The sequence below is a fragment of the Heteronotia binoei genome, chromosome 8 (assembly GCF_032191835.1).
Source record: "Heteronotia binoei isolate CCM8104 ecotype False Entrance Well chromosome 8, APGP_CSIRO_Hbin_v1, whole genome shotgun sequence".
NCBI classification, from domain to species: domain Eukaryota; kingdom Metazoa; phylum Chordata; class Lepidosauria; order Squamata; family Gekkonidae; genus Heteronotia; species Heteronotia binoei.
In genome coordinates, this window is record NC_083230.1 from 71,449,462 (window position 1) to 71,475,176 (window position 25,715).

At 44.6% G+C, this 25,715-nt stretch overlaps 1 protein-coding gene across 1 annotated transcript in view; it reads left to right on the top strand.

Moving 5' to 3' along the window:
* CFAP54 (cilia and flagella associated protein 54) overlaps positions 1 to 25,715 on the top strand; it is a 330,085-nt gene that overhangs the window by 169,182 nt on the left and 135,188 nt on the right. The window contains exons 35-37 of the mRNA XM_060244423.1: positions 2,821 to 2,963; positions 5,202 to 5,399; positions 8,651 to 8,817. Coding sequence (XP_060100406.1) covers positions 2,821 to 2,963; positions 5,202 to 5,399; positions 8,651 to 8,817 — 508 coding nt within the window. The remainder of the gene's footprint in view (positions 1 to 2,820; positions 2,964 to 5,201; positions 5,400 to 8,650; positions 8,818 to 25,715) is intronic.

Genomic DNA, 25,715 nt, shown 5'->3' on the forward strand with positions numbered 1-25,715 from the left:
AAATTATTGAGAGGGCCGTGGCGTTGCAGCTACAGGGGTTTCTGGATGACGCTTCTGTCTTAGACCCATGTCAGTCTGGTTTCCGGCCGGGCCATGGGACGGAGACGGTGCTGGTCGCCTTAGTAGATGACCTCCAACGGCAACTGGATCGGGGCGGCGTTGCGGTACTGATGCTGTTAGATCTGTCGGCTGCATTTGATACAGTCGACCATCGGCTACTGACGCGCCGCCTCGCCGACATTGGGGTCGAGGGGTTGGCCTTGCAATGGCTTTCCTCCTTTCTCCTAGGTCGGGGACAGAGGGTGGCTATCGGGAGCGAGCGGTCCCGGAGGCGCACACTGGATTGTGGGGTGCCCCAGGGAGCAGTTCTCTCCCCGATGCTGTTTAACATCTATATGCGCCCCCTTGCCCAGATTGCCCGGCGGTTTGGGCTGGGTTGTCATCAATATGCAGATGACACCCAGCTCTATCTACTAATGGATGGCTGGCCCGGCCCCGCTCCAGGGAATCTCGACCGGGCATTACAGGCTGTAGCGACATGGCTCAGGCTGAGTGGGCTGAAGTTGAACCCAGCGAAGACAGAGGTCCTATGCGTGGGTCGCGGCGCTCTGGGAAGGGAAATAGCTCTCCCGGCCTTCGATGGTGCGCCATTGAAAGCAGCGCGCCAGGTAAAGAGTCTGGGTGTTTTACTGGAGCCTTCATTATCGATGGAGGCCCAGATAGCAGCCACTGCCAAGTCAGCATTCTTCCATCTGAGGCGGGCAAGGCAGTTGGCCCCTTTCCTTGAGCGCCGGGACCTCGCAACAGTGATCCACGCAACGGTCACCTCAAGACTAGACTACTGTAACGCCCTCTACTTGGGGCTACCTCTGTGCCGGACCCGGAAATTGCAGCTAGTGCAGAACGCGGCGGCCAGGCTGTTGTTGGGACTCCCGAAACGGGAGCATATATGGCCGGGACTACGTGAACTGCACTGGCTGCCGATTATATACCGGGTCCAGTACAAAGTGTTGGTCGTTACCTTTAAAGCCTTATATGGCCGAGGACCTGCCTACCTGAGGGACCGTCTTTCCCCATATGAACCCCAGAGAGCACTGAGGTCAACGGGGAAAAACTTAATGACTATCCCTGGGCCGAAGGAAGTTAAATATCAGAGCACCAGAATACGGGCCTTTTCGATCGCGGCCCCTACCCTATGGAACCGACTCCCCGAGGAGGTGCGGGCCCTGCGGAGCCTTGAACAGTTCCGCAGGGCCTGCAAGACCATCCTTTTTAAATCAGCATATTCGGACTGCTAAGAAAAATGGTAATTAAAGATCCGCCAATGCGGTCCAAAGATCTATACCGCAGTATAATTGTATCTACTAGACTGGTTTTTAATTTAATGTTTTAATGTTTTATTGTTCTATAATGTAATTCTAATGTTTTATTTATTATGGTGTGTTTTTATGGATTGCTGTTAGCCGCCCTGAGCCTGCCAAGGTGGGGGAGGGCGGGATATAAATGAAATTAATAAATAAATAATAAATAATAAATAAGATAAACAGGTTTCTTACCTGCAACTTATGATCTTCGAGTGGTCACCTGTGCATTCACACCACCCATCCTCCACCACTGCTGTCGGTCCTCCCTATGTACACGATCATCCAGCAGTCAGAAGGAAATTGTGGGATGTCCATGTCCATCCTATGACCATGTGTGGTGGGGCTTCTGCATATGCTCACTGGGGTCTCAGCATGAAAATCTCTAGCTTTCTATGTACTGATCGGAGTCAACACAGTTACTCTATCCCTTGAGTGTGACTGCACAGATGACCACTTGAAGATCATCAGTTACGGGTAAGCAACCTGTTTTTCCTTCTCTCTGAATGGAATCCTGGCACTGTGAATACAAGAAGGATTTGTACTCCTTTTGCTTTGTTTCACCTAGATATTGCTCCTGTTATTGGGAGGATCAACAATCCTACTAGTATGACAGAGATGGGTACCTTTTGCATTCCTACAAGCACTAGGAACTCTTTGTTTCAGTAAAGAAGGGATTGGTCAAACTGTCCTTTCTTATTCCTGAGGTTCCCACCACAATGGTAGAGTGCTTCTTTGCATCATCAGTTTCCTTAGAGGCAGTTTCCTTCTTGGATCTGATGTCCCTCAATTGGTACCAATGTGCCGGCAACCTTGGTACTAACACTATTAGCTACTGTGTCCCATACTCCTTGAGAATACAGCTTTTGAGGCTCCTATGCCTGCACCTGTGGCTGCAGCGGTGATTTTACCCCACAGTGCTTACTTCTCAGTCAGCACTCCTAGTTGAGAATCATCACTAATAAGTTTTGCGGCTACTCCAGCTCTGAGATTCCCTTTGGTGTCTTTGAGGTCCCCTGCCCTGGCCAATTGAATTTTCACCTACGCATTAAGAGGTTTAGAAGCTGGATTTTACAAATAATTAAAGTGTTATGGATTGACTTGTAAACCAGTCCCATGGAAGGTAAAAAAATCCACTGTCAGAGCTGTGCTTTTTGCTGAGGGATCTTCCTTCCCAAGTTGAAGAGCAGCTACCTGGTTCAGCTGGCTACCTATGTCAGACATTATGCTGTCTATGCAAAGATTAGAGTAGATTCTTCCTTTGAACAAGGTGTGTTTCTCTCTCATTGCAACTGAAGCTCTTTCACAGATTTTTATTCTATAACCCCCAGTGTGATGCATAATCACATAATCAGTATTAAAGTATTTGGAGAATAATTACAGTCTGATCTGGGTAATTTTTTAAAAGTATGCATTTATTTTCTCTTTCTGTTTTTACATTTATTGTTTTATTCTTCAGATATGAAGTTATAGATTCTGAAAAATTCTCCTTGTACAGTTCAGGCACCATAGTGGTGCGAGGAACAATACAGGAAGAAAAAAAGATTAAAAACTCTCCAGTCGTAAAAGCTGCACCATCAGGAAAATTAAAGAAAAAACCAAGTAAGAGATATAAATGGAAAAAGATATTGTATTTATAATCTTGCTTTTATTTCATTGCCTATTTAAAACATACTAAACTTCTATTCTAAAAGCTTCAAGACTGGTAGAAGTATATCTTTTGGAATTATTTTAAAAGATTTCAGGATTTGGATGTATTGAATTAGGGCTGGCTTAGTATCTTCGTTAAATCTTCCTTCGCGAAGTCAAGCCGAGAGAGAGTATGGACCAAAGGAGCATTTAGCCCATTGTGTCTCTTCTATCTATCTCAGCCCTTGTGCATTGTACTCTGTATCCAGTCCTATTTCAAAACTGGGGCTTTCATTTGAATCCATTTGGTTCTGATAACTTGCTGCATGGTCTGAGCTCTATCCGCTGCTACTTACGGAATTTATCTTTCTGTTCTTGAATCTTTTGTCTCAGAAAAGCCTGGTGCTTCGGCTGATGTATCACGTTGCTTTTCTGCTTCCAAAGGTCTGAGTAGTGTTAGTTCCTGATCCTTGCCTGTAGTTCCTTATTTCATTCATCTCATCTGTCTGAATTTTTTGTTTTTGTTCTGCTTGCTTGCTTTGTGGTTTTTACTCAATGTTTGCCTTTCCTTATTGCTCTTGGGCCCTTGGCACAGTCTGGAGACTCTGTGGGGTCAAACCTTTAATCAGGGTGGGAAAGGACCCAATGGATCATCCCTGCCCTATGAAATGACTCCTACAAGTGGCAGTCTCCTCTTGCTAAAACTCCCACAGAAAGATTTCCCACTATCTCTCTCATTTGTTCCTTTGCTGAACTGTTCTTGCTGTTCGGGTTTTTCCGCTTAACTTGTAACCAAAGTGTTCCTAAGCTTAGTGGATTGAGTGAGCAGTTTTTCTCCATCATCTTTCAGCGAACCTCATAAATATATGGAAGTGATCTGCATATATTTTCCCCATCTCCGCTTGAACCTGGTTCAGGCTACAGAACAAAGAATTTCCTTTTGCCATTTTACTCTGAATCCTTTCCAGATGGTCAGTGTCCTTCCTGGGCTGTGATGTCTCAAGGTTGAAAATAGTTCCCCAAATGATTTTTTTTCTCATGTTGAATTCAACAAAAATGGAGTTTTTCAAGTCTTGGAAACAGTGCTTCACATTACTGACTCATTCAATTTGATACTGTACCAGCATCATTCTCATATACTCATATTTGCATGTATCTATTTATTAATCGTATTTGTATGCATCTAGTTCTTTTTTTGTTTTTACCATTTATATTTGTCTTTGCTTAAAACATCTCTTTGGTTTATTGCTCAGTCTGTGAACTATGAATGACGATGGATAAGGCTAAGGGTAACAAAATGAAAGGGATGTCTTTGTATTGGCTTGCGACCATTTAGTTTTGTGATTTAAAGTATTTCATTACAGAGTAGGATTGAAGGAAGTTGCAGCTGATGCCAGTGATCTGTTATTTAGTTTAAAGGCTTTGGCTGTTGAGGGAATAGCAGAGGCTTAGCAACTCTGTCAGAGCTCTTCTGGGCTGTAGATGTATGAAGTCTGCTAAATTCCTTAAAGTATGTCTGTATCCCAGAACAAAGAATCTGGCCACTGATTCCAGAGAATACTATACATTGATCGTTTTTTTTACTGCTTGACTGTGCACAGTTCCATAGCTATACAGTCATTTTGTATCCAGGCATTAGTATATGCTCTAAAACTGTTCAGTTGTTTCAGAACATTTATCTGAAAGGGGAATGGATTTTAAATTAGAACATGATTCATCGTGAACATCGGCTACCATAATGCCTGCAGATAGGTTATTCAGTTCAAGTTAGCTTTCTGAGGTTCTGCTTTTCTTATTATCATCATTGTGTGCAATGCTCAGCTGGCCCCTGTAAAGGTTTCCACAGTTATACATTTTGATGGCATGCAGTGCCTTATTGCATCTCTTCGGATAGCTAATCAGAGCTTAGGCCTTCCATATTTTAAGGCTACTGCAGCATGATCATTTTGCTTTTGTAGCTATTTTCAGTCTTGTACCACAGTTCATATCTGTTGCCAGCTGCTTTGATCTAGAAGCCCAGTTTTTCAAGTCAAGTATAGTGGCCACAACAATTGAATAACAAGAAATGGGAGCTTCATTATTATCCATTCTGTCTTTTTTGTTTGCCTAAGAGCACTTCTAACGTTCAGGATCCTATGAAATAATATCCTGGATATTCTGTTGCGATCCTGCTTAAACCAAGTCAGAACTTCCTTGCTCTTCTTTGCTCAGACACATTTGACCCTACTTCCCCCGCCTCCAGCCATGGTCCTTCCTTGCCTGCTTCTGACACTACATTACAGAGTGATTCCTTGGTCACTGATTCCAGCTCAAGCCTACTTGACCACAGTGTTTGTCTCACCCCTGAAAGTGATGCCACGATGGATTCCACCAATCTGACTCCACTGTCACCTTCTGTCACAGATACAGGTGGGTTACTATATCCTAGCCAGGCATCTGACAGTTCTTAAATGGGATGAGGAAGGCATTTAAAATTAAGGGATGGGCCATCTCCAAATCCCAGATGTTTATGTTGAATGCAATATATTTACAGGTTATTTCTTACTTGTTTACTTTGTTATTTATAGGAGACGAATCAAACTTTTCCTTCTGCCAGCTTAGATGGTGAGGGAAGGGGTGGGCAATTTCCGCCCACACACTCAATTGATCCTTCACCTTCCCAAGAGGTGACTAGTGGCCAGATTATCAATCTAAATTCTAACTGTGATAGAACTCTCAGGCATTGGATGTGGCTGGGAGCAAGCAGCTGTAGATGAAGTGTCACTGCCTGTAGTCCGTGAGTAAAGGTGCATGATGGGATGAGGCTAAGGCAGGACATGATAAACTGAGGAACAGACAGATGAACTAAAACAGGAGGCAAATGGGAGATAGTTGTTTTGAAGATACTAAGAATCAAATACCTCCCATTGGTGGTGCCTTTTTCAGACCAAAAAAAGAGCTGCGGACATGAAAATTATGTAGGAGAAAGTGTTAGGTAGTTGTTTTATCCCCATTGCTAGGAGAATCGTGGGATATTTCTGTTCATTGTCTTAAAGTGCCTATGGGAACTAGTTCCAGACCCTTCAGTATTCTTTGTTCAAATGTTTCCATACTCCACAGGTATTCCATATGTAAAATATATAGTTAAGGCAGTTATCCCAAAATCAAGTAAGCAATTGATTTTGCTTTGCCAAAAATCATTAGTTTATTCAGTCCTAACAGCCTATCGATTGAAGGTTTTTTTAAAAAAAAATTACTTTAAATATAACAGGATACCTATTTGTAGATTTTCAGAATTTTCTGTAGTAGATTAATTTTATATTTAGGCAAAATTGCATCATTATCTTGAGAAGACTGCTCCATTCTGTAGCATGATTCCCTCCTGCATTCAATCAGAGAACCTGAACTGATACTTTTTTCAGCTCCACAAAATGTTTATCTTATTTTAAAGCATGATTAACAACCTCTAATTTTGATAATACAAAAGAATAAGGTGTTTGGGTTGGTTCTTTGAATGTAACTAGCAAACCAGACAGAACAATTTTTAAAAATTTATTGAGATAAGAAGTTAGTTTCTTTAGTGAGCTAGACAAAATAGAATACAAGCATGAAAAAATTAATGCTACAATATGGAAATAAGTGCTAAAATTATTAAAGTACCTATCATTGCTTGTTTGCAAGTAAGTTTTAAAAGCTAATCAGTTTTCAACTGTTTGCCTTACTTCTTTTAGGGATAATCAAATAGCCCTAATTACTCACCAAGTAAGCTCACCTGTTTTCCTTCTGAGACTTCCATGCAGAGAAATTTGATTTGCTTGTCACAGATGTGGACATTTATAGATAAATATCCATTCTTATCTAAATTTTGTCTATCATAATGTGATATTTTTAAAAAGTTATGGTTCATAACTAATAAGAGATAATTAACAAAAATGCTGATTAGCTAACATAATGTGATATTATGAACACACACGTGAAGCTGCCTTATACTGAATCAGACCCTTGGTCCAAGAAGAACCCTAACCCTAACATCCAAATGGGCAGTCTTCACAGTGGAGGATGGTAAGCAGTGGAGTGCCGCAGAGCTCAGTACTGGGTCCCATGCTCTTTAACTTGTTCATAAATGATTTGGAGTTGAGAGTAGGCAGTAAAGTGGCCACGTTTGCAGATGACACTAAATTGTTCAGGGTGGTGAGAACTAGAGAGGATTGTGAGGCACTCCAAAGGGATCTGTTGAGGCTTGGTGAGTGGGTGTCAACATGGCAGATGATGTTCAATGTGGCCAAGTGCAAAGTAATGCACATTGGGGCCAAGAATCCCAGCTACAAATACAAGTTGATGGGGTGTGAACTGGCAGAGACTGATCAAGAGAGAGATCTTGGGGTCGTGGTAGATAACTCACTGAAAATGTCAAGACAGTGGGCGATTGCAATAAAAAAGGCCAACGCCATGCTGGGAATTATTGGGAAAGGAATTGAAAACAAATCAGCGAGTATCATAATGCCCCTTTATAAATCGATGGTGCGGTCTCATTTGGAATACTCTGTACAATGCTGGTCACCGCACCTCAAAAAGGATATTATAGCATTGGAGAAAGTGCAGAAAAGGGCAACTAGAATGATTGCAGGTTTGGAACACTTTCCCTATGAAGAAAGGTTAAAACGCTTGGGGCTCTTTAGCTTGGAGAAACGTCGACTGCGGGGTGACATGATAGAGGTTTACAAGATTATGCATGGGATGGAGAAGGTAGAGAAAAAAGTACTTTTCTCCCTTTCTCACAATACAAGAACTCGTGGGCATTCGATGAAATTGCTGAGCAGTTGGGTTAGAACGATAAAAGGAGGTACTTCTTCACCCAAAGTGTGATTAACATGTGGAATTCACTGCCACAGGAGGTGGTGGCGGCTTCAAGCATAGCCGTCTTCAAGAGGGGGTTAGATAAAAATATGGAGCAGAGTCCATCAGTGGCTATTAGCCACAGTGTGTGTGTGTGTGTGTGTGTGTATATATACACACACACACACACACCAAAAAAAAATTTGGCCACTGTGTGATACAGAGTGTTGGACTAAATGGGCCATTGGCCTGATCCAACATGGCTTCTCTTATGTTCTTAAGGTTAGTATTGTCTACTCAGACCAGCAGCAGCTCTCCAGGATCTTATTTGGAGGTCTTTCACATCTCCTGTTGCCTGGTCCTTTTAACTGGAGATGCCAGAGATCAAACCTGGCACCTTCTGCACGTCAATAGATACTCTTCCACTGAGCCACTGCCCCATCCTCTATCTCCTAAATAACTGATCGGTTCTTAACTAGATAAACAACATATGAGCTGATCTGCAGGTGCATATGCGATACAGCTACTGAAGCTAGATAAGAAGGCCAATCTGAACCGTTACCCTACTTTTTTTGTAATTAGTTCAACCAACTGCCTAGGATGAAAACACTTGAAACAAACTGTTCATGGACAGTTAAAAAGTGCTGGAACTCATGACTAATTTGCAAACTAAGCAAGAAAAAGCTTAGTTATAATCATGGCTACCATTACATCACCATATGCAAATATTTTTGATCTTTTGTTCAATTACAGTATACATAGAAAATATTAGTAGTGATTCAGTTTCTTTAAGAACTTGCTCTTAATACAAACACTAATAATTTTCTCTTTGGTTTGGTATTCAGATGAGGCTTCTCAGCATAACATTAAGTTGAATGAAAAACCTATCCCTCGATGTCAATCAACGACTGAAAAAAGGGGTAGCACAGTCAAGGAACGTGAAAGAGTTCTGGCTTTTGCTGATATGTTAGATCACTTTAGTAAACTATTTCTGCATCTCAGAAGAGCTGTGGTAATGTCTTCTTGAATTAATTTAATGCTTGTGCTGTATCAGATTAAAAAATAGTCTCCATTAGTTTCAGATTGTAAGGCCTGTCACAAACCTACCTTGGTTCCCATCTGTATTTGGCTGCCTTTCCCCCCTTCCTGCTCCACCCTTTCTCTTGGGGTTCAGTCTTGTGTTCTACATTGGCTGAGAAGCATGGACTCTGTTGTTTTAACTTTCCCCATAACAAGGGATTCTCTTCATTTCGTATAAGTTGCCACTAACAAAAGAAAATCTTTTGACTCTGGCCTCTTTTGCTAGCTAGTAATTTATATGTGTGCATGTGTTTTGTGAGAGTGAAAAGATGTGTGTGAGTGTGTCCCCTTCCCCTTTCTTACCTCAGTATTACTGTGCTTTTTTTTCGTGCTGGAGCCATCTGTGAGTATATGCTAATTCTAGGTAAGCTGAACAGTGTTAGGTGGAATATGAGTATGATCCTTTCTGAGCAGTCTTCAAATCCTAACCCTAAAGGCTGGTCACCTTGGTGGATGACCTTCAGCGGCATCTGGATCGGGGCGGCGCTGCGGTACTGATGCTATTAGACCTGTCGGCAGCATTTGACACAGTCGACCATCAGTTGCTAAAGCGCCGCCTCGCCGACATAGGGGTTGGGGGGTTGGCTTTGCAATGGCTTTCCTCCTTCCTCTCTGATCGGGGACAAAGGGTGGCTATTGGGGGTGAGCGATCCCAGAGGCACACACTTGATTGTGGGGTGCCCCAGGGAGCAGTTCTCTCCCCAATGCTGTTTAACATTTATATGCGCCCCCTTGCCCAGATTGTCCGGAGGTTTAGGCTGGGTTGCCATCAATACGCAGATGACACCCAGCTCTATCTACTAATGGATGGCCGGCCTGGCTCCGCCCCAGGGAACCTAGATCGGGCTTTGCAGGCTGTAGCGACGTGGCTCAGACTGAGTGGGCTGAAGTTGAATCCAGCGAAGACAGAGGTCCTTTGTGTGGGCCGCGGCGCCCGGGGAGGGGAAATAGCTCTCCCAACTTTCGACGGCGCACCATTGAAACCAGTGCGCCAGGTAAAGAGTTTGGGTGTTTTACTGGAGCCTTCATTATCAATGGAGGCCCAGATAGCAGCCACTGCCAAGTCAGCATTCTTCCAGCTGAAGCGGGCAAGGCAGTTGGCCCCCTTCCTGGAACGTCGCGACCTCGCAACAGTGATCCATGCAACGGTCACCTCAAGATTGGACTACTGTAATGCCCTCTACTTGGGGCTACCTCTGTGCCGGACCCGGAAGTTGCAGCTGGTGCAGAACGCGTCGGCCAGGCTACTATTGGGGCTCTCGAAATGGGAGCACATACGGCCGGGGCTGCGCGGACTGCACTGGCTGCCAATTACCTACCGAGTCCAGTACAAAGTGTTGGTTATTACCTTTAAAGCCCTATATGGCTGAGGACCAGCCTACCTAAGGGACCGTCTCTCCCCATATGAACCCCAGAGGGCACTGAGGTCAGTGGGTAAAAACAAAATGACCATCCCTGGGCCGAGAGAGGCCAAATTCCAAAACACCAGAGCACCGGCCTTTTCAGTTGCGGCTCCTGCACTGTGGAACCAGCTTCCGGAGGAAGTGCGGGCCCTGCGGAACCTCGACCAGTTCCGCAGGGCCTGCAAAACCGCTCTTTTTAGACAAGCTTATAACGATATCGACTGCTGAGTTGCTAGGAACAAAGAACCGCCATCTATAATATTATCTAAACTGGCAGAACCAGCGCCAGAACAGCTTTATTGCTGCCAGATATATATAATGTAACTTAAACTATGTATTTTAATTCAATTAACTGGTTTTTATATGTTTAATTTTAATTGTTAAATTCAATGTTTTACCTATTTATGTTAATATTGAATTGTTGTTAGCCGCCCTGAGCTGCCTAGGCGGGGAGGGCGGGACATAAATAAAATCTATTATTATATTATTATTATAAAGATCATAGGCATAATGAAACTTTAATAACCAAATATTAATCCTAGAAAGCAAAGATACTTATACAGAATTTAGGCAGAACACTATAAAAGGAACAAAATGGTATTTTGCGAGATAGTTCTATACTTACAAGAACATCTACATTCTTCTTTTTGGGAATAGATCCAGCACCAAGAACCTTGACATGGATCCTGTCTTCCAAATTTCCAAGTCTTGACACAGAACCACTATCCAGGCTAACATTTATTGGTTAAGTGGGTAGCCATGTTAGTCTGAAGCAACAGAATAAAGTAAGAGTCCAGTAGCACCTTTAAAACCAACAAAGTTTATTCAAGGTATAAGCTTTTGTGTGTTACACACACACTTCTATATGAAGAAGTGTGTGTGTAACATGTGAAAGCTTATACCTTGAATAAAACTTTGTTGGTCTTAAAGGACTCTTTATTTTATTTATGGCTCTTCCATTTCTGGAGTGTTCCTTTCTAGAGCCAAGCAGAAATTAGGATACTGGTTCAAAGTTCCCTTGTGAGCTGGTTCTTGATCAATTACTGCAAAAATCTGTATTAAAAGAATTTAGCCTGCCAGTGGGGAAACCAGTAAAAGTCCATTAGGGGCACCTGACCACTTAGCCAGATGGTTAAAAATGAGATGGATTCAATTTCCTTTCTCCAGTGGTCCCAGGAGTGGGCCAATCCTCACTCTTGGGAATCATAGCTCCTCCCTTTGATAGCAGGGCTTAACAAACTTGACCCGGAGGGGAGGTGCTTGATCCTCAGAAACTCAGTTTCTTTAGCCCTGCCATCGAAGCAGGACGTGCTATAGAGCCCCTTTGTGGCTCCTGGCCCGGTACATTATAGAAAGAAATAAAGAAGAAGAAGAACAAGAGGAACATACCTATTAAAAATTTTCTGGACGGCAGAAGGGAAGGCAAGAGCTCCCTCTTGTGGCCGTTCTGGGAGGCACTCTTCCTCCCGCGTTTTTTCCAACGACGCCAGAGGAGCCTCGGAGTGAGGCACGAGCGCGCGAAGCCCTCCCTCTGCTCTTTCCAGCCTGGTGGACGTGCCAAAGGCTGTTGATCGTTCCTTCTCCCAGTCGCCCTGCAAAGGCACTCTGGCAAACCCAGGGGCCTTGGGGACAAAGGAATTAAGGGAGAGGAGGAGAGAGGGAGCGAGCAGCTGGGAGAGGACTCGTGTTAGCACGCAGCCCTCCTGGAATGACGGAGGCAGAAGCTTTTGGAAACCCAGCAGCGGTAAGGCTTGCATTGGGAAAGCTCTGCAGAGTGGTGGGGGATTTGAGGAGGTCAGTTGACCTAGCCCTGATGGTCCCATCCCCAGGAAGCCTCCAGAAGAGGAAAGTTTTATGTTGGGAGCTACTGGCAGCCAGTTATGGTTTTCAGCGCTTCCCCCCCCCCACTTCCCCCCTCCCATTCATTCCCTATCCCTTAGCCTCTCTGGCATAGAGAGGTCTGGCTATCTATTTGGCCATTGGGAAAAGGGGAAGGAAACAAAGCAAGGGAATGTTTGGTTTTTTGTTAAGAGGATTCCAGTGTTGAGCCGGTGGGGGAAAGGAGTGTATGGAGGGGCTTATTTTGGCGGGAATGGAAGCCATTTTGGTTGTGCCTTCTTTTGTTGTTGCAGGGCCATACATTCTAAGATGGCCGCTTCCACCAGATTCCCCAAGGGAGCTGTAATGGAGGAGGGCACTTGTGATCTGGAGCTGGCTGATTCACCAGCACAGGAAGAGAGGGCAGAAGTTCATCATGATGATATTTCTGCAGATGAGGCAAAGTCTAATCTTCTATCCTGGATACAAGAAATAGTTAGAAAGGAGGTCCAGGCAGCCTCTGTGGCTACTCCAACCCCCCCACTCAAAAGAACATCCAAGACTAAACACTTAGAGGCTGATAAGGAAGAGGAAAGTTTTTCCCCTAGACCTCTTAAGCGCAGCAGGACAGAGATACGCTCCTGTCCCTCTGATCAAGAGGAAGAGGATTCTGACTTATCGGATGCCTCTTCATCTCCAGATACTGGGGAACTCTCTGAGGAAGAGGAGGGGGTAGCCTCTACTCATTCCAAACTTTTTCCTGCAGACGTGTATACACGCTTACTCCCAAAGGTGATTAGAACGCTGCAGATTCAGTACACCCCCAAATGCAAAGATGAGGAGGATACAGAGTTTCCTTTGGGTATGGAAGACATCATTCCAAAATCAGGGGCCAAACCCCTACAGGTGCCATTGCCGTCAGGTTTCTTTTCTATTATCAGGTCAGAGTGGGAGCACCCGGCCAAGCCGAAAACAGTTTCTTCTAATTTTTCCAAGTTCTTTTCATTCATCCCAGAGGCGGCTAAGAGGCTGAAGTTACCGGTGGTGGATGACCCGGTCAATAGTTTGGCTTCTAATTCCATACTCCCGATGGATGCAGATGGAATGCCAAGGGACCCTACGGATAAACGCATTGAGCAGGCTCTGCGGAGGGATTTTGAAGCCTCGGCCAGCTCTTTGAAGGTGTCAGCCACCACGTCTCTCTTCTGTAGAGCTTCATATATTTGGCTATCTGACCTGGCTAAGAGGGATGACCTGCCTAAGGACGTCAAGGACTCTCTTAAAAAGATAACATTAGCCACGGCTTTTGCATCAGACTCTACTCTGGAAGCGGTTCAGCTGTCAGCTAGAGCTATGGCCTGTAGCGTTACGGCCAGAAGAAATACCTGGCTACGAAATTGGGATGCGGATCCTTCGGCTAGAGCTAAGGTTGCTGCAGTTCCGTTTAAAGGGTCCTCACTCTTTGGAGAAGGTTTCGATAGATACCTTATTGAGGACAGAAATAAGAAAAAAGTTCTGCCATCCAAACGACGAGATAACAGGACGAGACAAAGGTTTCAGTCCTTTCGTGGCAATAGGAGAGAGTCCAGGCAAGCATCCTTCAAGCCATATAGAACAAAGTGGCAGTCGAAGCCTAGAGAAGGTAGACCTTCCTTCACGGGGAAACAGAACCAGCCCGCTAAAGGCCAAAAGAAGCCCACCTCAGCGTGACTGGGACGAGTCCACAGACACAAGTCAGATAGGGGGACGACTTCAGAGATTCTCCCATGTGTGGCATCAAACAGTTTCAGACAGATGGGTGTTGGACACAGTGACCAACGGCTACTCTCTGGAGTTTTACTCCCCCCCCGACACCGTTTTTTGGAAGTACAAAGATCACAGTCTCCCGAGAAGCATCGAACACTACTGCTAGCCATCGACCATCTAGTTTCGATAGAAGCCATCGAACCGGTACCTCCGTCAGAGAAATTTCAAGGCACATACTCAGTCTTTTTCATGGTACCCAAAAAGAATGGGGATGTTCGGGCGATACTGGATCTGAAGTGGGTGAACAGGTCGGTTGTCACAAAAAAGTTCCGGATGGAGACACTGAGGTCCATACTTCTTGCCATCCAGCGGGGGGACTTCATGGCCTCCATAGATCTGTCGGAAGCATATCTTCATATCCCAATCGCCAGGGGTCATCGGAAGTTTCTTCGTTTCTCTTACGATGGGCGCCATTTCCAATACAGAGCCTTGCCTTTTGGGCTCAAGTCGTCTCCCAGGGTGTTCACAAAAGTTCTGGTCACTCTGGTGGCAGCCCTCAGGTTACAGGGGGTGTCGATTTTTCCTTACCTGGACGACGTTCTGGTCAAGGCCCCGTCGGCGGAGCAGACGAAGAAACACCTCGACCTGACCATGAGGCTGCTCAGGGTGCATGGGTTCGTCATAAACATTCAGAAGAGTTTCTTGCTTCCTTCCCAGTCTCTGACGCACCTAGGTGTTCAGATCGATTCCAACAAGGACAAGGTTTTTCTGACCCCGGAGAGACAGACAAAGATTTTACAGCTGATGGCAGAAGTCAAGCAAAGGAAGTGAGTCAAACTGATGCTACTGGCAAAATTACTGGGAATGCTGGTCTCGTGCCAGGACATCGTTCAGTGGGCGCGTTTTCACACGAGGCCACTTCAGAAATTTCTTTTACCTTTTCAGAAGCAAATAGGTGCCAGAAGCTCGATCTCTCTGACACTGCCAGCCGACCTATCGAGAGCCCTCGAGTGGTGGCAGACTCCCAGCCTTTTTTCCTTGGGGCAGGAGATGCGGGAACCCAAGAGAGTGGTGGTGACCACAGACGCCAGTCTTTTTGGTTGGGGAGCTCACATGTCCGGAGCAGTAGCGCAGGGTCAGTGGAGCGACCAGGAAGCCAGGGAAAGCATAAACCTTCTGGAGTTGAGAGCCATACGTCTGGCCATGCTTCACATGAGACAATGGGTGGTCGGGACTCACGTCCTGATACAAACAGACAATATGACGGCAAAAGCCTATGTAAATCGCCAAGGCGGCACCAGACACAGAAAGCTACAAGACGAAGCGGAGGCCCTTTTCAGGTGGGCGGAAGGTCATCTTCTGTCCATCAAAGCCACTCACGTGGCAGGAAAAGACAATGTGATGGCAGATTGGCTGAGCCGACAGGCGCTGAACCAGTCGGAATGGTCACTTCACCACGAGACATTTCGCGAGATTTGTCAAAGATTCGGGACACCGAGTGTGGACCTGTTTGCGTCGGACGACAATCATCAGGTGCCACAGTATTTCTCAAGGACAAGAAGCAGAGGAGCAGTTGCCATCGACGCTCTAAATTCAGACTGGCCGAGGACTCTATTGTATGCCTTTCCTCCGTTCCAAGTCCTCCAAAGGTTTTTGCAGAGGGTCCAGGAACAGAAAGCGGAGGTGATTGTGGTGGCCCCCTTTTGGCCTCGGAGAGCCTGGTTCCCGGAACTGCAAAGACTGTCAATAGTAGAGCCATGGCAGATTCCTACAAGGTGGAATCTACTTTCTCAGGGATGCCTGCAGCATCCGCTACCAGAAATGTTTCAGCTCACTGTTTGGAGATTGAGCGGCAGCAGTTAGTTAGGCTAGGTTATTCCACTCCAGTAATAGACACCATGTTGTCCTCTAGAAAGGCTTCAACTAACAGAAGCTATAATGTCACTTGGCAGATTTTTCATGCCTGGTGTGTGGTTAAAGGGGAAGATCCTCTACAGGCCTCGGTCTCCGTGGTGTTGTCTTTCCTACAGGAGGGACTAGAGAAAGGCCTTAGTACCAGTACACTACGTAGACAGGTGGCGGCCATAGCAGCGGTGAGGGGATCTAAGAAGGGCAATGCTATTTCAACACATCCACACATCCGGAGGTTTCTGAAGGGGGTGGCTTTGCTTAATCCACCGCAGGTCCATAGATTCCCATCGTGGAATTTGAACACGGTGTTGAAGGCTCTCTGTGGCAAGCCCTTTGAGCCTATGGCATCATGCAGCCTGAAGTTGCTCACCTTTAAGGTGGTATTCTTAGTGGGTATCACTTCGGCGCGTAGAGTGTCAGAGCTTCAGGCTCTGTCCATACATAAGGATTTGTGTGTATTCCACCAGGATAAAGTTGTGCTCCGCACTGATCCGGCCTTTGTGCCAAAGGTGAATTCCCATTTCCATAGGGCAGAGGACATTGTGCTTCCCTCTTTCTGCCCTAATCCGGTTCATGAGAAGGAGAAGGCATGGCACTGTCTGGATGTTCGCAGAGCCCTTAGCTTCTATCTGGACAGAACCAAGGACTTTCGCCGGTCTGATTCCTTGTTTGTTTCTTTCAGGGCTGCAGACACTGGGCGCAAGGTATCGGCCTCCACCATTAGCAGGTGGATCAGGGGGTGCATTAGTGAGGCCTATAAGGCAACAGGACTGGAGCCCCCGGTAGGGGTGACGGCTCATTCACTTAGAGGGGCTGCTACTTCAGCGGCCTATAGGGCTTTTCCATCCCTGGAAGTGGTGTGTAAGGCGGCTACTTGGAAGTCGGTTCACTCCTTCACTAGGCACTACAGGATTGATAAGGTGGCTTCGGCTGAGGCTGCATTTGGAAGGAAAGTCCTCCAACACGTGGTCTCTGGGCAAAGCTGAGAGGCCCGCCCTGGGACACGGCTTTTTTACATCCCAAGAGTGAGGATTGGCCCACTCCTGGGACCACTGGAGAACGGAAGATTCTTTTCACTCACCGTGAAGTCTTCCTTCTCTGTGGTCCCGGAGTGGTCCAGTCCTACCCACCCAGTTGTGTATAAAGGGTTTCAGCTTTGACCTGGGACCACGGGGTTGGAAGTCGCAACTGAATCCGGTGTAGTACACTGTTAGGTTTGGGTTTTTTCCGCCATAGAGCCCTTTAGACAGGGGCTCAGGATATGTGTAGGAGAGGGTTGTGTTTGTTCCCTGGAAATTTCCTTTCTCCTATTTATGTTGGAGTTATACTTAGGGAGGTGTGGTAGCTGGCAGACGATCTGAGTTTCTGAGGATGAAGCACCTCCCCTCCGGGTCAAGTTTGTTAAGCCCTGCTATCAAAGGGAGGAGCTATGATTCCCAAGAGTGAGGACTGGACCACTCCGGGACCACAGAGAAGGAAGACTTCACGGTGAGTGAAAAGAATCTTCCGTTCCCATCTCAACCAGTCATCATATACACCTCCTCCCACAATGTAACAGGATTCAATTGTCCCATTTTAGTGAATAAGCCTGTATTATTCTAAAAACACATCTATTCTATCCTAACAATACCAAAATTAGTTTCATATACTTCTAGTATATATTACATACCCATTTCCCTCCCAGGGTAATGTGCAAAACAAAATGGATTATTCCAACTCCATAGGAATTTTTACCTCAAAACAGATTTGGGAGAATTCTGCAGGTGCTTATCAGATATTTTCTAGAAATTTTTCCTTTTCTTCCGTATTTTTCTCTTCTCCCACCCGGAAGAATCACTTTTGGATAATCAGGTGTAGGATTAGACAAGGCTGTAGCCCTTCAGAGAAGAGAGTGGAGTGATTGTAGCATTAGTTTTAACTCTTCTCCCATTTATCCATGGAGAAGAGTGCTGATTAGACAGAACAGAATGGACCATCACACACTTTCTTCCATTTGTTGGATAAGTGTTGGGACAAGAGGGAATCATGTTTAAACTGCAGAAGCCATTTGAATCAGTCCATTCTCTAGGTATAACAACCATGGTAATTTGGTACTTACACCTGTAAGATTCTGCCAGTTATTGACCCAAATCACCAATTCTCATAGTAAAAGAGTAAGAGGTTTTATTGGATTCATATACAGAGCATTGGCTTTTGCTGCACCAGCCAAAGCCAGGAATAACGAAAGCAACAATAAGACATCCAGTTACAGTCAAAAAGCATGCACAAAAAGTCTTCCGCCAACCGAGTACTTGTTCCCATGGATGGCATTACCTAAAGTTATTTAGGGGATTAAGGCCAATGGCTGAATCCTCCTGCTCCATTGCCAGAGCAACATGATAACCAGCAAGTTCTGTCTGGATCATAATCAGATATCCAACACATTTCCCCATCCCTCCTGCACATTTCTTAGTGGTTACATAGATGTATCTTCAAGCAGCTGCAGAAACAAAAGTTACAGAGTTTATAGTTCAGGCTTAGCATTATAACCAGAGTTCATAATCTTGGAAAACATGGTGGGCTCATTCTGATAACACAATTACTCAGTCAAAGGAGAGCTTGGTCATAGCATTCAGCATAGAATGATAACCTCCACCACCAGTTCCTTCATCTCTTGTTTTAATGGAGATTAGGGATATGCAAAAGAAAAACATTTGGAAAAATTTGGATTCAGGGGTATTCAGGGCTAAAAAATGTGGGAGGCTGTAAATCTGATTCCAGAGATATTTGGCTATTGCCAAATATACGGTCCCATTATATCCTTTGGGCCATTGAAATCAATCGCATAATAGGGTATAATGAAAGGCAGCTGGAAGAGAGGAGGTTTGAGATAGAAGCTCCAGATTTGCAGGGATGCTGTAGGAGCCTCTCCCTTACAGAGCCCCAAAGCCCAAAAAGATTGGACCAGGGGATCCAATTTTGTGGGCACCCAAAGAGGGTGCCCCCATCATACCCTATGGGCCATTGAAGTCAATAGCAAAATAGGGTATAATAAGAGGCAGCTGGAGAGGAGGGGGTTTGAGGTAGAGGCCCTGCATTTGCTGGGCAGCTGCAAGGGCCTCTCCCCTACAGAGCCCCCAAGTTTCAAAAATATTGGACCAGGGGTTTCCATTCTAGAGGCACCCAAAATGGCCCATTTCTCCCAATGGTGGTGGGGGGGAAGCAGTCAGTTTTCCCACTAATAACAGTGGAAAAAGTGATTCTGGGGAGCAGAGGGTTTGTGGGAGAGCCCCCACATTTGCAGGGCAGTTGCAGGAGCCTCTCCCCCATAGGTAGTGCCATCTCCCCAAGCAGAACCAGTGCCACCATGCTACTGCCATTGGTACAAACAGTACATTCGATGAAACTAGATAATCTCTCTTTCAAAAATTGGGGTGGTGGCTCTCTGCAAGCAGCAGAGATGGGGCAAGGATTTCGTCATATCAAGCATCTGCCCACTGAACCACAGCACCACAGAAGTAATACCTGTGTGGAATCCCTCAACACTCCACTTGTTTGTAACTGAAAGAAAATCCTGAAAACTAGAGCACTTGGGTTTTAAAAGAAACTGATAAAAAATCAAGGCATGCAAATATCACCAAGTATCTTGGGAACCTGTCATTGCACCATACTTATTCTACATTTTGGTTCTGGCATGGCACATTCCCAAAGAGAGAAGCATTCTTTTTCTATCACAACAAGCTGAGAGACCAGTCATTGAAAAAACAGTCAACACAGTGGAACCCACAGGACATAACAGATATCGGCTTCCTGTCTCAGTAGACATAATAATTAATAACTAAGTTGTTTAGTTCTCAGCTTTTCACAGAAAACAGGTTATGTTGGTCTTAAAGGTGCCACCACAATCAAACTCAGTTCTCAGGCATGTTATTAACCCCATCAGTACTTGTTCTGAATCCAAAATTGCTGCTTTTTTGCTCTTGTTTAATGTGTTTATCCACTTCTAGCTGCAGTTACCATTCTGTCATTTTGACATCTAGATTCTAATGGTGCTTCCTGGCAACAAATCCCTCCATATGAAATATGAGGAGACATCTTTTTCATTTAATCTCATGGAGCTCTGGTGTTGCTTATACCACCTAGCATTGTCCTTCGCTTGTCTTGAGGTGCCACTGATGCACTTCTAAATGTCATTCTCTCACATTTAGGTGTTCAGGTTTGTAGTTGTATGCTGCTGTATTCTTAGTTATACTCTGTGAACGCCCAGGTCTTATTATGCATCTTGACTCTAACTGGTTCTTCCTGACCATCAACCAACCAAACACTCTAACTGGTTCTTCCTGACCATCAACCAACCAAACAACAATGCCTTCCCCCCAATAAGGCCAAAATCAATGAACCCAAACTGCAACAAAGACAGAAAGAGTCATCAGGCAACCAGAGGAAGCAGATCACAAAGAGTAACACAAGACTGTATCAGCAACACCAGCTGCAAGGCCCACCCAGGAAAAAAGGCAAAAACACAAGTCTGTATAAGACAAAACAACACAGAGAAACACAGCAACCCACCGACACCCACCTCCAGTCCCCTCCCCAGCAACCAGAATGGAGAAAAAAAAGAACTTTAAAAAACCAATCCTAAGTGCAAGAAATTACACAGTGCAGCCAAAAAAATGCAAAAAACCTCAACTGTATCTAGGAGAACCGAACCACACGACACAACCTCACAACAGCAGCTGCCTCTCTACCCCAAAGGAACAAAGAAAGCACCAGTAAACTCTTTAAAAACTTCTGTCAATCTCCACAAAGCAGTAATAATAATTAAATCTGCAAACAACCACTAACACAACTTGTGATCAGAAATTTAACCAAACAGCAGTGAGCAAAACACCCTGCCCCCATCCAGCAATAAAATAATAACAGCAATAATACAGTAATATCTTGAATGAAAGTATTGAATATTTCTACAACAGGCTTTTAAACCCTGCACAAAATTTTAACTTCTAAAGACTTGACCAACCCCACCCCCAGCCCAAAAGAAAACCCTAACCCACCCTTAAGCAGGCCCTCACCCTAAACAGGGACACTTTATAAGACCAGTTGCTCTTTTAAAACCAACAGAGTTTGAATTCTGGGGGAAATTAAGAGCTGAGCAAGTTGTTATGTCCACTGAGATAGGAAGCCAATATCTCTATTAAGTCCTGGGGGTTCCTGGGCCTTGAGTATTTTTGCAGTGAGTGGTCTCTCAGTTTTGTTATCATAGATAAAAATGTTTCTTTCTTCAGGTATGTGCCATGCCAGGACCAAGAACTAGAATATGTACAGTGCAGTGACAGGTTTCCAAGTTACTAGCTTTTAAAAGAAGACTAGAGGTGATATCCCTGCAACATTGCCATATAAGTTAAGGTTTCCCTTGAGCAGCCTTAACTTCCCAGAAGCTTCTTTTAAAACCCAAGTGTCCTGTCCTAGTTTCCAAAATTTCTTTCTTATAGTATAGTGTTACAGGATTCCCCACAGGTAGGGCTATAGTTCAGTATGCAACTCCGTTGCATGTGGAAAGTCCATGCCCCATCCCTGCTGCTTGGCACTTTTGTGTTCAATGCACCAGTTCTGTGTTGCAGTCCCTACCGAAAGCCCTCATCCCAACTTTTAAATCTGAGGGATTCTCTAATTTGAACTAAGGTCCTGTACATTGCACTACCATTGCCACAGTAGCACTTGTTCTGCTGGGCAACTATGTTCCTTGCAAGCTAGCACCCTCAGCATGGTTGACTTGACTGCAGAGATTCTCTAGGAGAATCTTCTTGCTGTCTGGGGTAGGTTTTCCCTAGAGTGCCCCTTGAGTTGAACCCCCAGTCCAATCCTTTTGGAAGTTGAGAGTTCTGTGGGAGAGATGTACCAGAAGCAGCCCTGCAAATTTGGTGAATCTCACTCAAACCGCCCGCCCCCCAGAGGCACTTTCCCCACTGTAATTACAGTAGGGAAAGTGTCTGATTGTTTATTTCCCATCGTAGGGGGAAAGGGCCCTATTTGGGTGCCCCTAGAATTGGACCCCCTGGTCCAATCTTTTTGAAACTTGGGGGTTCTGTGGGTATAGGCTCCTGAAGCTTCCCTGAAAATTTGGAGGCTCTTCCTCAAACCCCCTGCCCCCCAGCTGCACTTCATTATACCCTGTTTTGCCATTGACTTCAATGGCCCATAAGATATAATGGGGCTGAATGGCTGCTGAATTTCGGCAGCAATTCACGGCTGCAGTATACGGCTCCCGAATCAGATCGGAGACTCTGATTTGGCTCTATATGGCCTGAATACTGCCGAATCAACTGTTTTTGGGGGGCATATTCAGTGTTAGCTGAACCAACAGCACACCCTAACGGTGATTGAAAGGCTTATCTGTGTAAACTAATCCCATAGTTTCCACTGTGAACACAGTTCTGCATGGTGGGGAATGGTATCACATCTTAAAAAGACACTCCAGTGTCTGGTCACTCAGTTCATTAAACCACTAGCAGAACAGTATGTTAAAAGTTCTTCCCAAACCTTGTAATTGGCCTGTGAACTGCTTAGCTGATCTGATACTGGTTGACAGGCTCATAGTTCCTGTTGAAAATTAAACCAATGATGTAATCCGATAACAGCTTGAATTACCCCATACAAAGAGACCCCAGAGCCATTGATTTCTGGGAAATGTGAAGAACTGGATCCTGGGACTTGTCCCTAGTTAGGATATTATTTATTTTTACAGCACCTGTATGTTGCTTTTCTCCCAGTGTGACCCAAAGCAGCTCACAGAAAAATGCCAAAATACAATTTCTCAAATAATTAAATTAACAAACACAAGCAAAAGAAAAAAAAATCTAGGCTGGCATTCATTGATAAGGCTATGTAATATAGGTCCTGGGTTGTGAGCCATGGGCTAAGGATCAAGAGCCCTTTGACTTTTGTCCTTTGGTCCCTGACTAGGCTTTAGGAGAGACAGATTGACTTAACCGAGATGGAACTCTACTGCTGCTAGGTTACTGTCACTAAGATCTCCCATACTCTCCCCCTTACCCATTTAGAAGTATTATAGAATTGAGATAGATAGTTGAAATGTGTTTGCATTTACTTCTGTAGTTTGCCTTTTGAAATGGAATGTATGTTAGTTCTTTCAGTTATATTAGCATTTATTCTAAATCCCATCCTTTTAAATCTTCCTCTGTTTCTTATATGTAAGTAATAAATTATTTCCTTTTTAACTGGGAGTAAATGCCTCTACATTTTTTTGAGCTCTGCCCAAGCCCAGTTAATGCCCAATCGCCTATCAAAGAAGAGTCAGGAAAGGACTAAGCCTTCCACCTCTTTCCTGACCCTCTCACTGAGCTTTTGAGAATCACTGACAAGGACCTGAGGGCACGTACTTATATATGTCTGCTGGGAAGTGTCTGATAGAAATAAAAGAAAAAAAAACCCCTCTAGTCCAATGCCTCTTTTATTTTTGTCCTAATTGGTGATGACTTAAGATCTAGTTTGTCCCTATTTGGGGATTCTCAACTCCTTTGACTCCTCTTCCCTACCTGAAGAGTAAATTAGCCCCTCAAGTCACTGCACCATTGTAGCAAAGGAACAGCTCTGGTGGTCACAGTGACAAGGGGGCATTGGTATGGCTATTCTCGTTGACCAGCTGAAGGAGGCTGCAGCTCCGGACCTAGATTTGGTTTCACTGGATGAATTCTCTGGGAATTCAACCTGTAGTAACCAAGCAAATCTCAGACAACATATGATGTCTTTGATTATTTAATCCTCTATTTGGTTCACATTATTTTAAGGTCCTCTTTGAAGATGCAATTTGTTCTGTGGGTGCAAGGCCCAAGCATTTAGATCTATCTTTTCTCCTGTGGAACTAATTGCTCCTATGTAGGGCCAATATAATTTGTGGATGAGGCAGCAAAGGAAAGGGTTAAAATACTTTCCCTCTTTGTAGAGTAAAAGAGGCAAGAGAGGGGAAAAACCATGTACCAGAGCTTTGCTAGTATTAGTATCTTAAATATATGGTAGATTGGTAGAGTCAGGAGGCTTGAATTCTGTTTTGGGGGCTGGGAGAAGATGCTTCCCTGTTGAAGCACTACCCTGTTACATAAGAACACACAAAGCTGCCTTGTATCAAGTAAGACATTTGGCTAAGCTAGTTCATTATTCTGACATACAGCTATTTTCCAGGGTTTTCCAGGGTTCAGACACAGAGAGGTCTGATTCTTTAATTAGAGATACCTGGGATTAAAGCTGGGGCTTTTATGAATGCATGATGGCCAACAGGCTTCGAGAAAATTGTCCTGTCCCTTTAATAAAGGCTTAATGTGTAGAAATGTGTAGTTGAAGCTTTTCATGTCATGGAGGTAAATAACATCACTTGGTAAATAACTTCACATTAAGCCGCTCAGGGACTGGCTGTTTTTTTCTCCAGGCAGTTGGCAATCCTATATGCATGCAAAATAGGTTCTCTGTCAATCTTAGTCAAGTATTCACTGACATGCTCTAAATTAAAATACAAGGACATTTCCTTTTCATAATTTTTTTTAGGTTTGTTCCACTGTACTTATTAAATTCTTTTCAAAAGCATCATCAGGATTATTCTATACCTTCTGTGATGGAACCAGCCCGATTCTGCCTTCAGACCTGGTCCCTTCAACTCCCTTTTGAGTTGCCAACTCCTGAAGGGAGCTTATCTTCTTCCTGCCCACTAGGGCACGCTGCCACCACTGTCCCTCTCTCTTGGCTCTGGTTAGGCGGGACAGCCTTCCTCCCGACACACTAGGAATCCTGCTCAGGGCTTTCCATGAAACTTGGGGCTCCCCTGGAGAGTTGGCAACCACTGCTATACTGCTTCTCTCCACCCTAAGGACTTCCCAGCCCACTCCTAGCATTCCAAGCAGTTGGGGGAACTATGTGGTACAGAGGGACTCCAGATTATAGTAAAACATTTATTTACATTATAGAACTAAATACAGGCATTATAAAATTGTGAAAAGAAGAACTAAATCAAACTAGGGGAAAACGCTCTTTCTTTCCCTGTTATACAACTGGCCCTGACCATACCATCCAGAACCGACTCACCAGTCTCCAAGACTCAAATCAAACTGCCCGCCTCCTGGCAAAAACCAATAATATATATCCCCGTTCCTGCCCAAGAACTGGTTTACCTGCTTGCAGCATTCTGGGAGACCAGCCTGACAGACTTCCTGTCGCTCTAGGAGGCCTTCTCAGAATTGCTGTTCCCAGACAGGAGGGGAGGGAGGAAGAGACTAGGCCCAAAGCCTGTCTCCAGTTTGACAACCTTCTTCTAGCCAACTCCCAGACAAACACCAGTCAAAATGGTGTTTCTTCACACCTTCAGTACTGTATAGTTTTGTTGCCTGGTGCTTTACTCTAGTAATTAATTAAATTAAATAACCTCAGTGTTATCTTGCATTTTCTTTTCTTTTTTGGCTCCTCCCTCACTGAGCACAGTGTACAAAGCCCAAAGTTCTACTTGGTTGTAGAAGTGTCTGGCCTCCTAAACACATGTTGTTGTTGTATTAAGCATTGCCAGCACCCACAATGTTAGGTGTTTTTTTTAAAACAAACTTTATTACCTGTATGCTAATTTGCTGCTATGCACAGGCTTACCTAACTGCTTTAATCCAATTTTAGTTATACTTATTGCTCAGTTACATATGCATCTTGACTCAATTAGCCCTTCCTGGCAATTAACCCCACCCCACCTCCTCTACCTGTATGTAATGGTTGGTGAAGTCTGTTTCAATGTGCATGCACTCAAAAGCTTATGCCCAGAATTAAACTTTGTTGGTCTTAAAGGTGTCACTGGTCTCAAACTTTGTTCCATTTCTTCAGACCAACACAGCTACCCACCTGAAGGTATAAGCATTTGAGAGTAATCTCCCTTCATCGGATATGTTGTTCTGTTGAGGTGCTACTAGACTTGCTATTCAGTAGA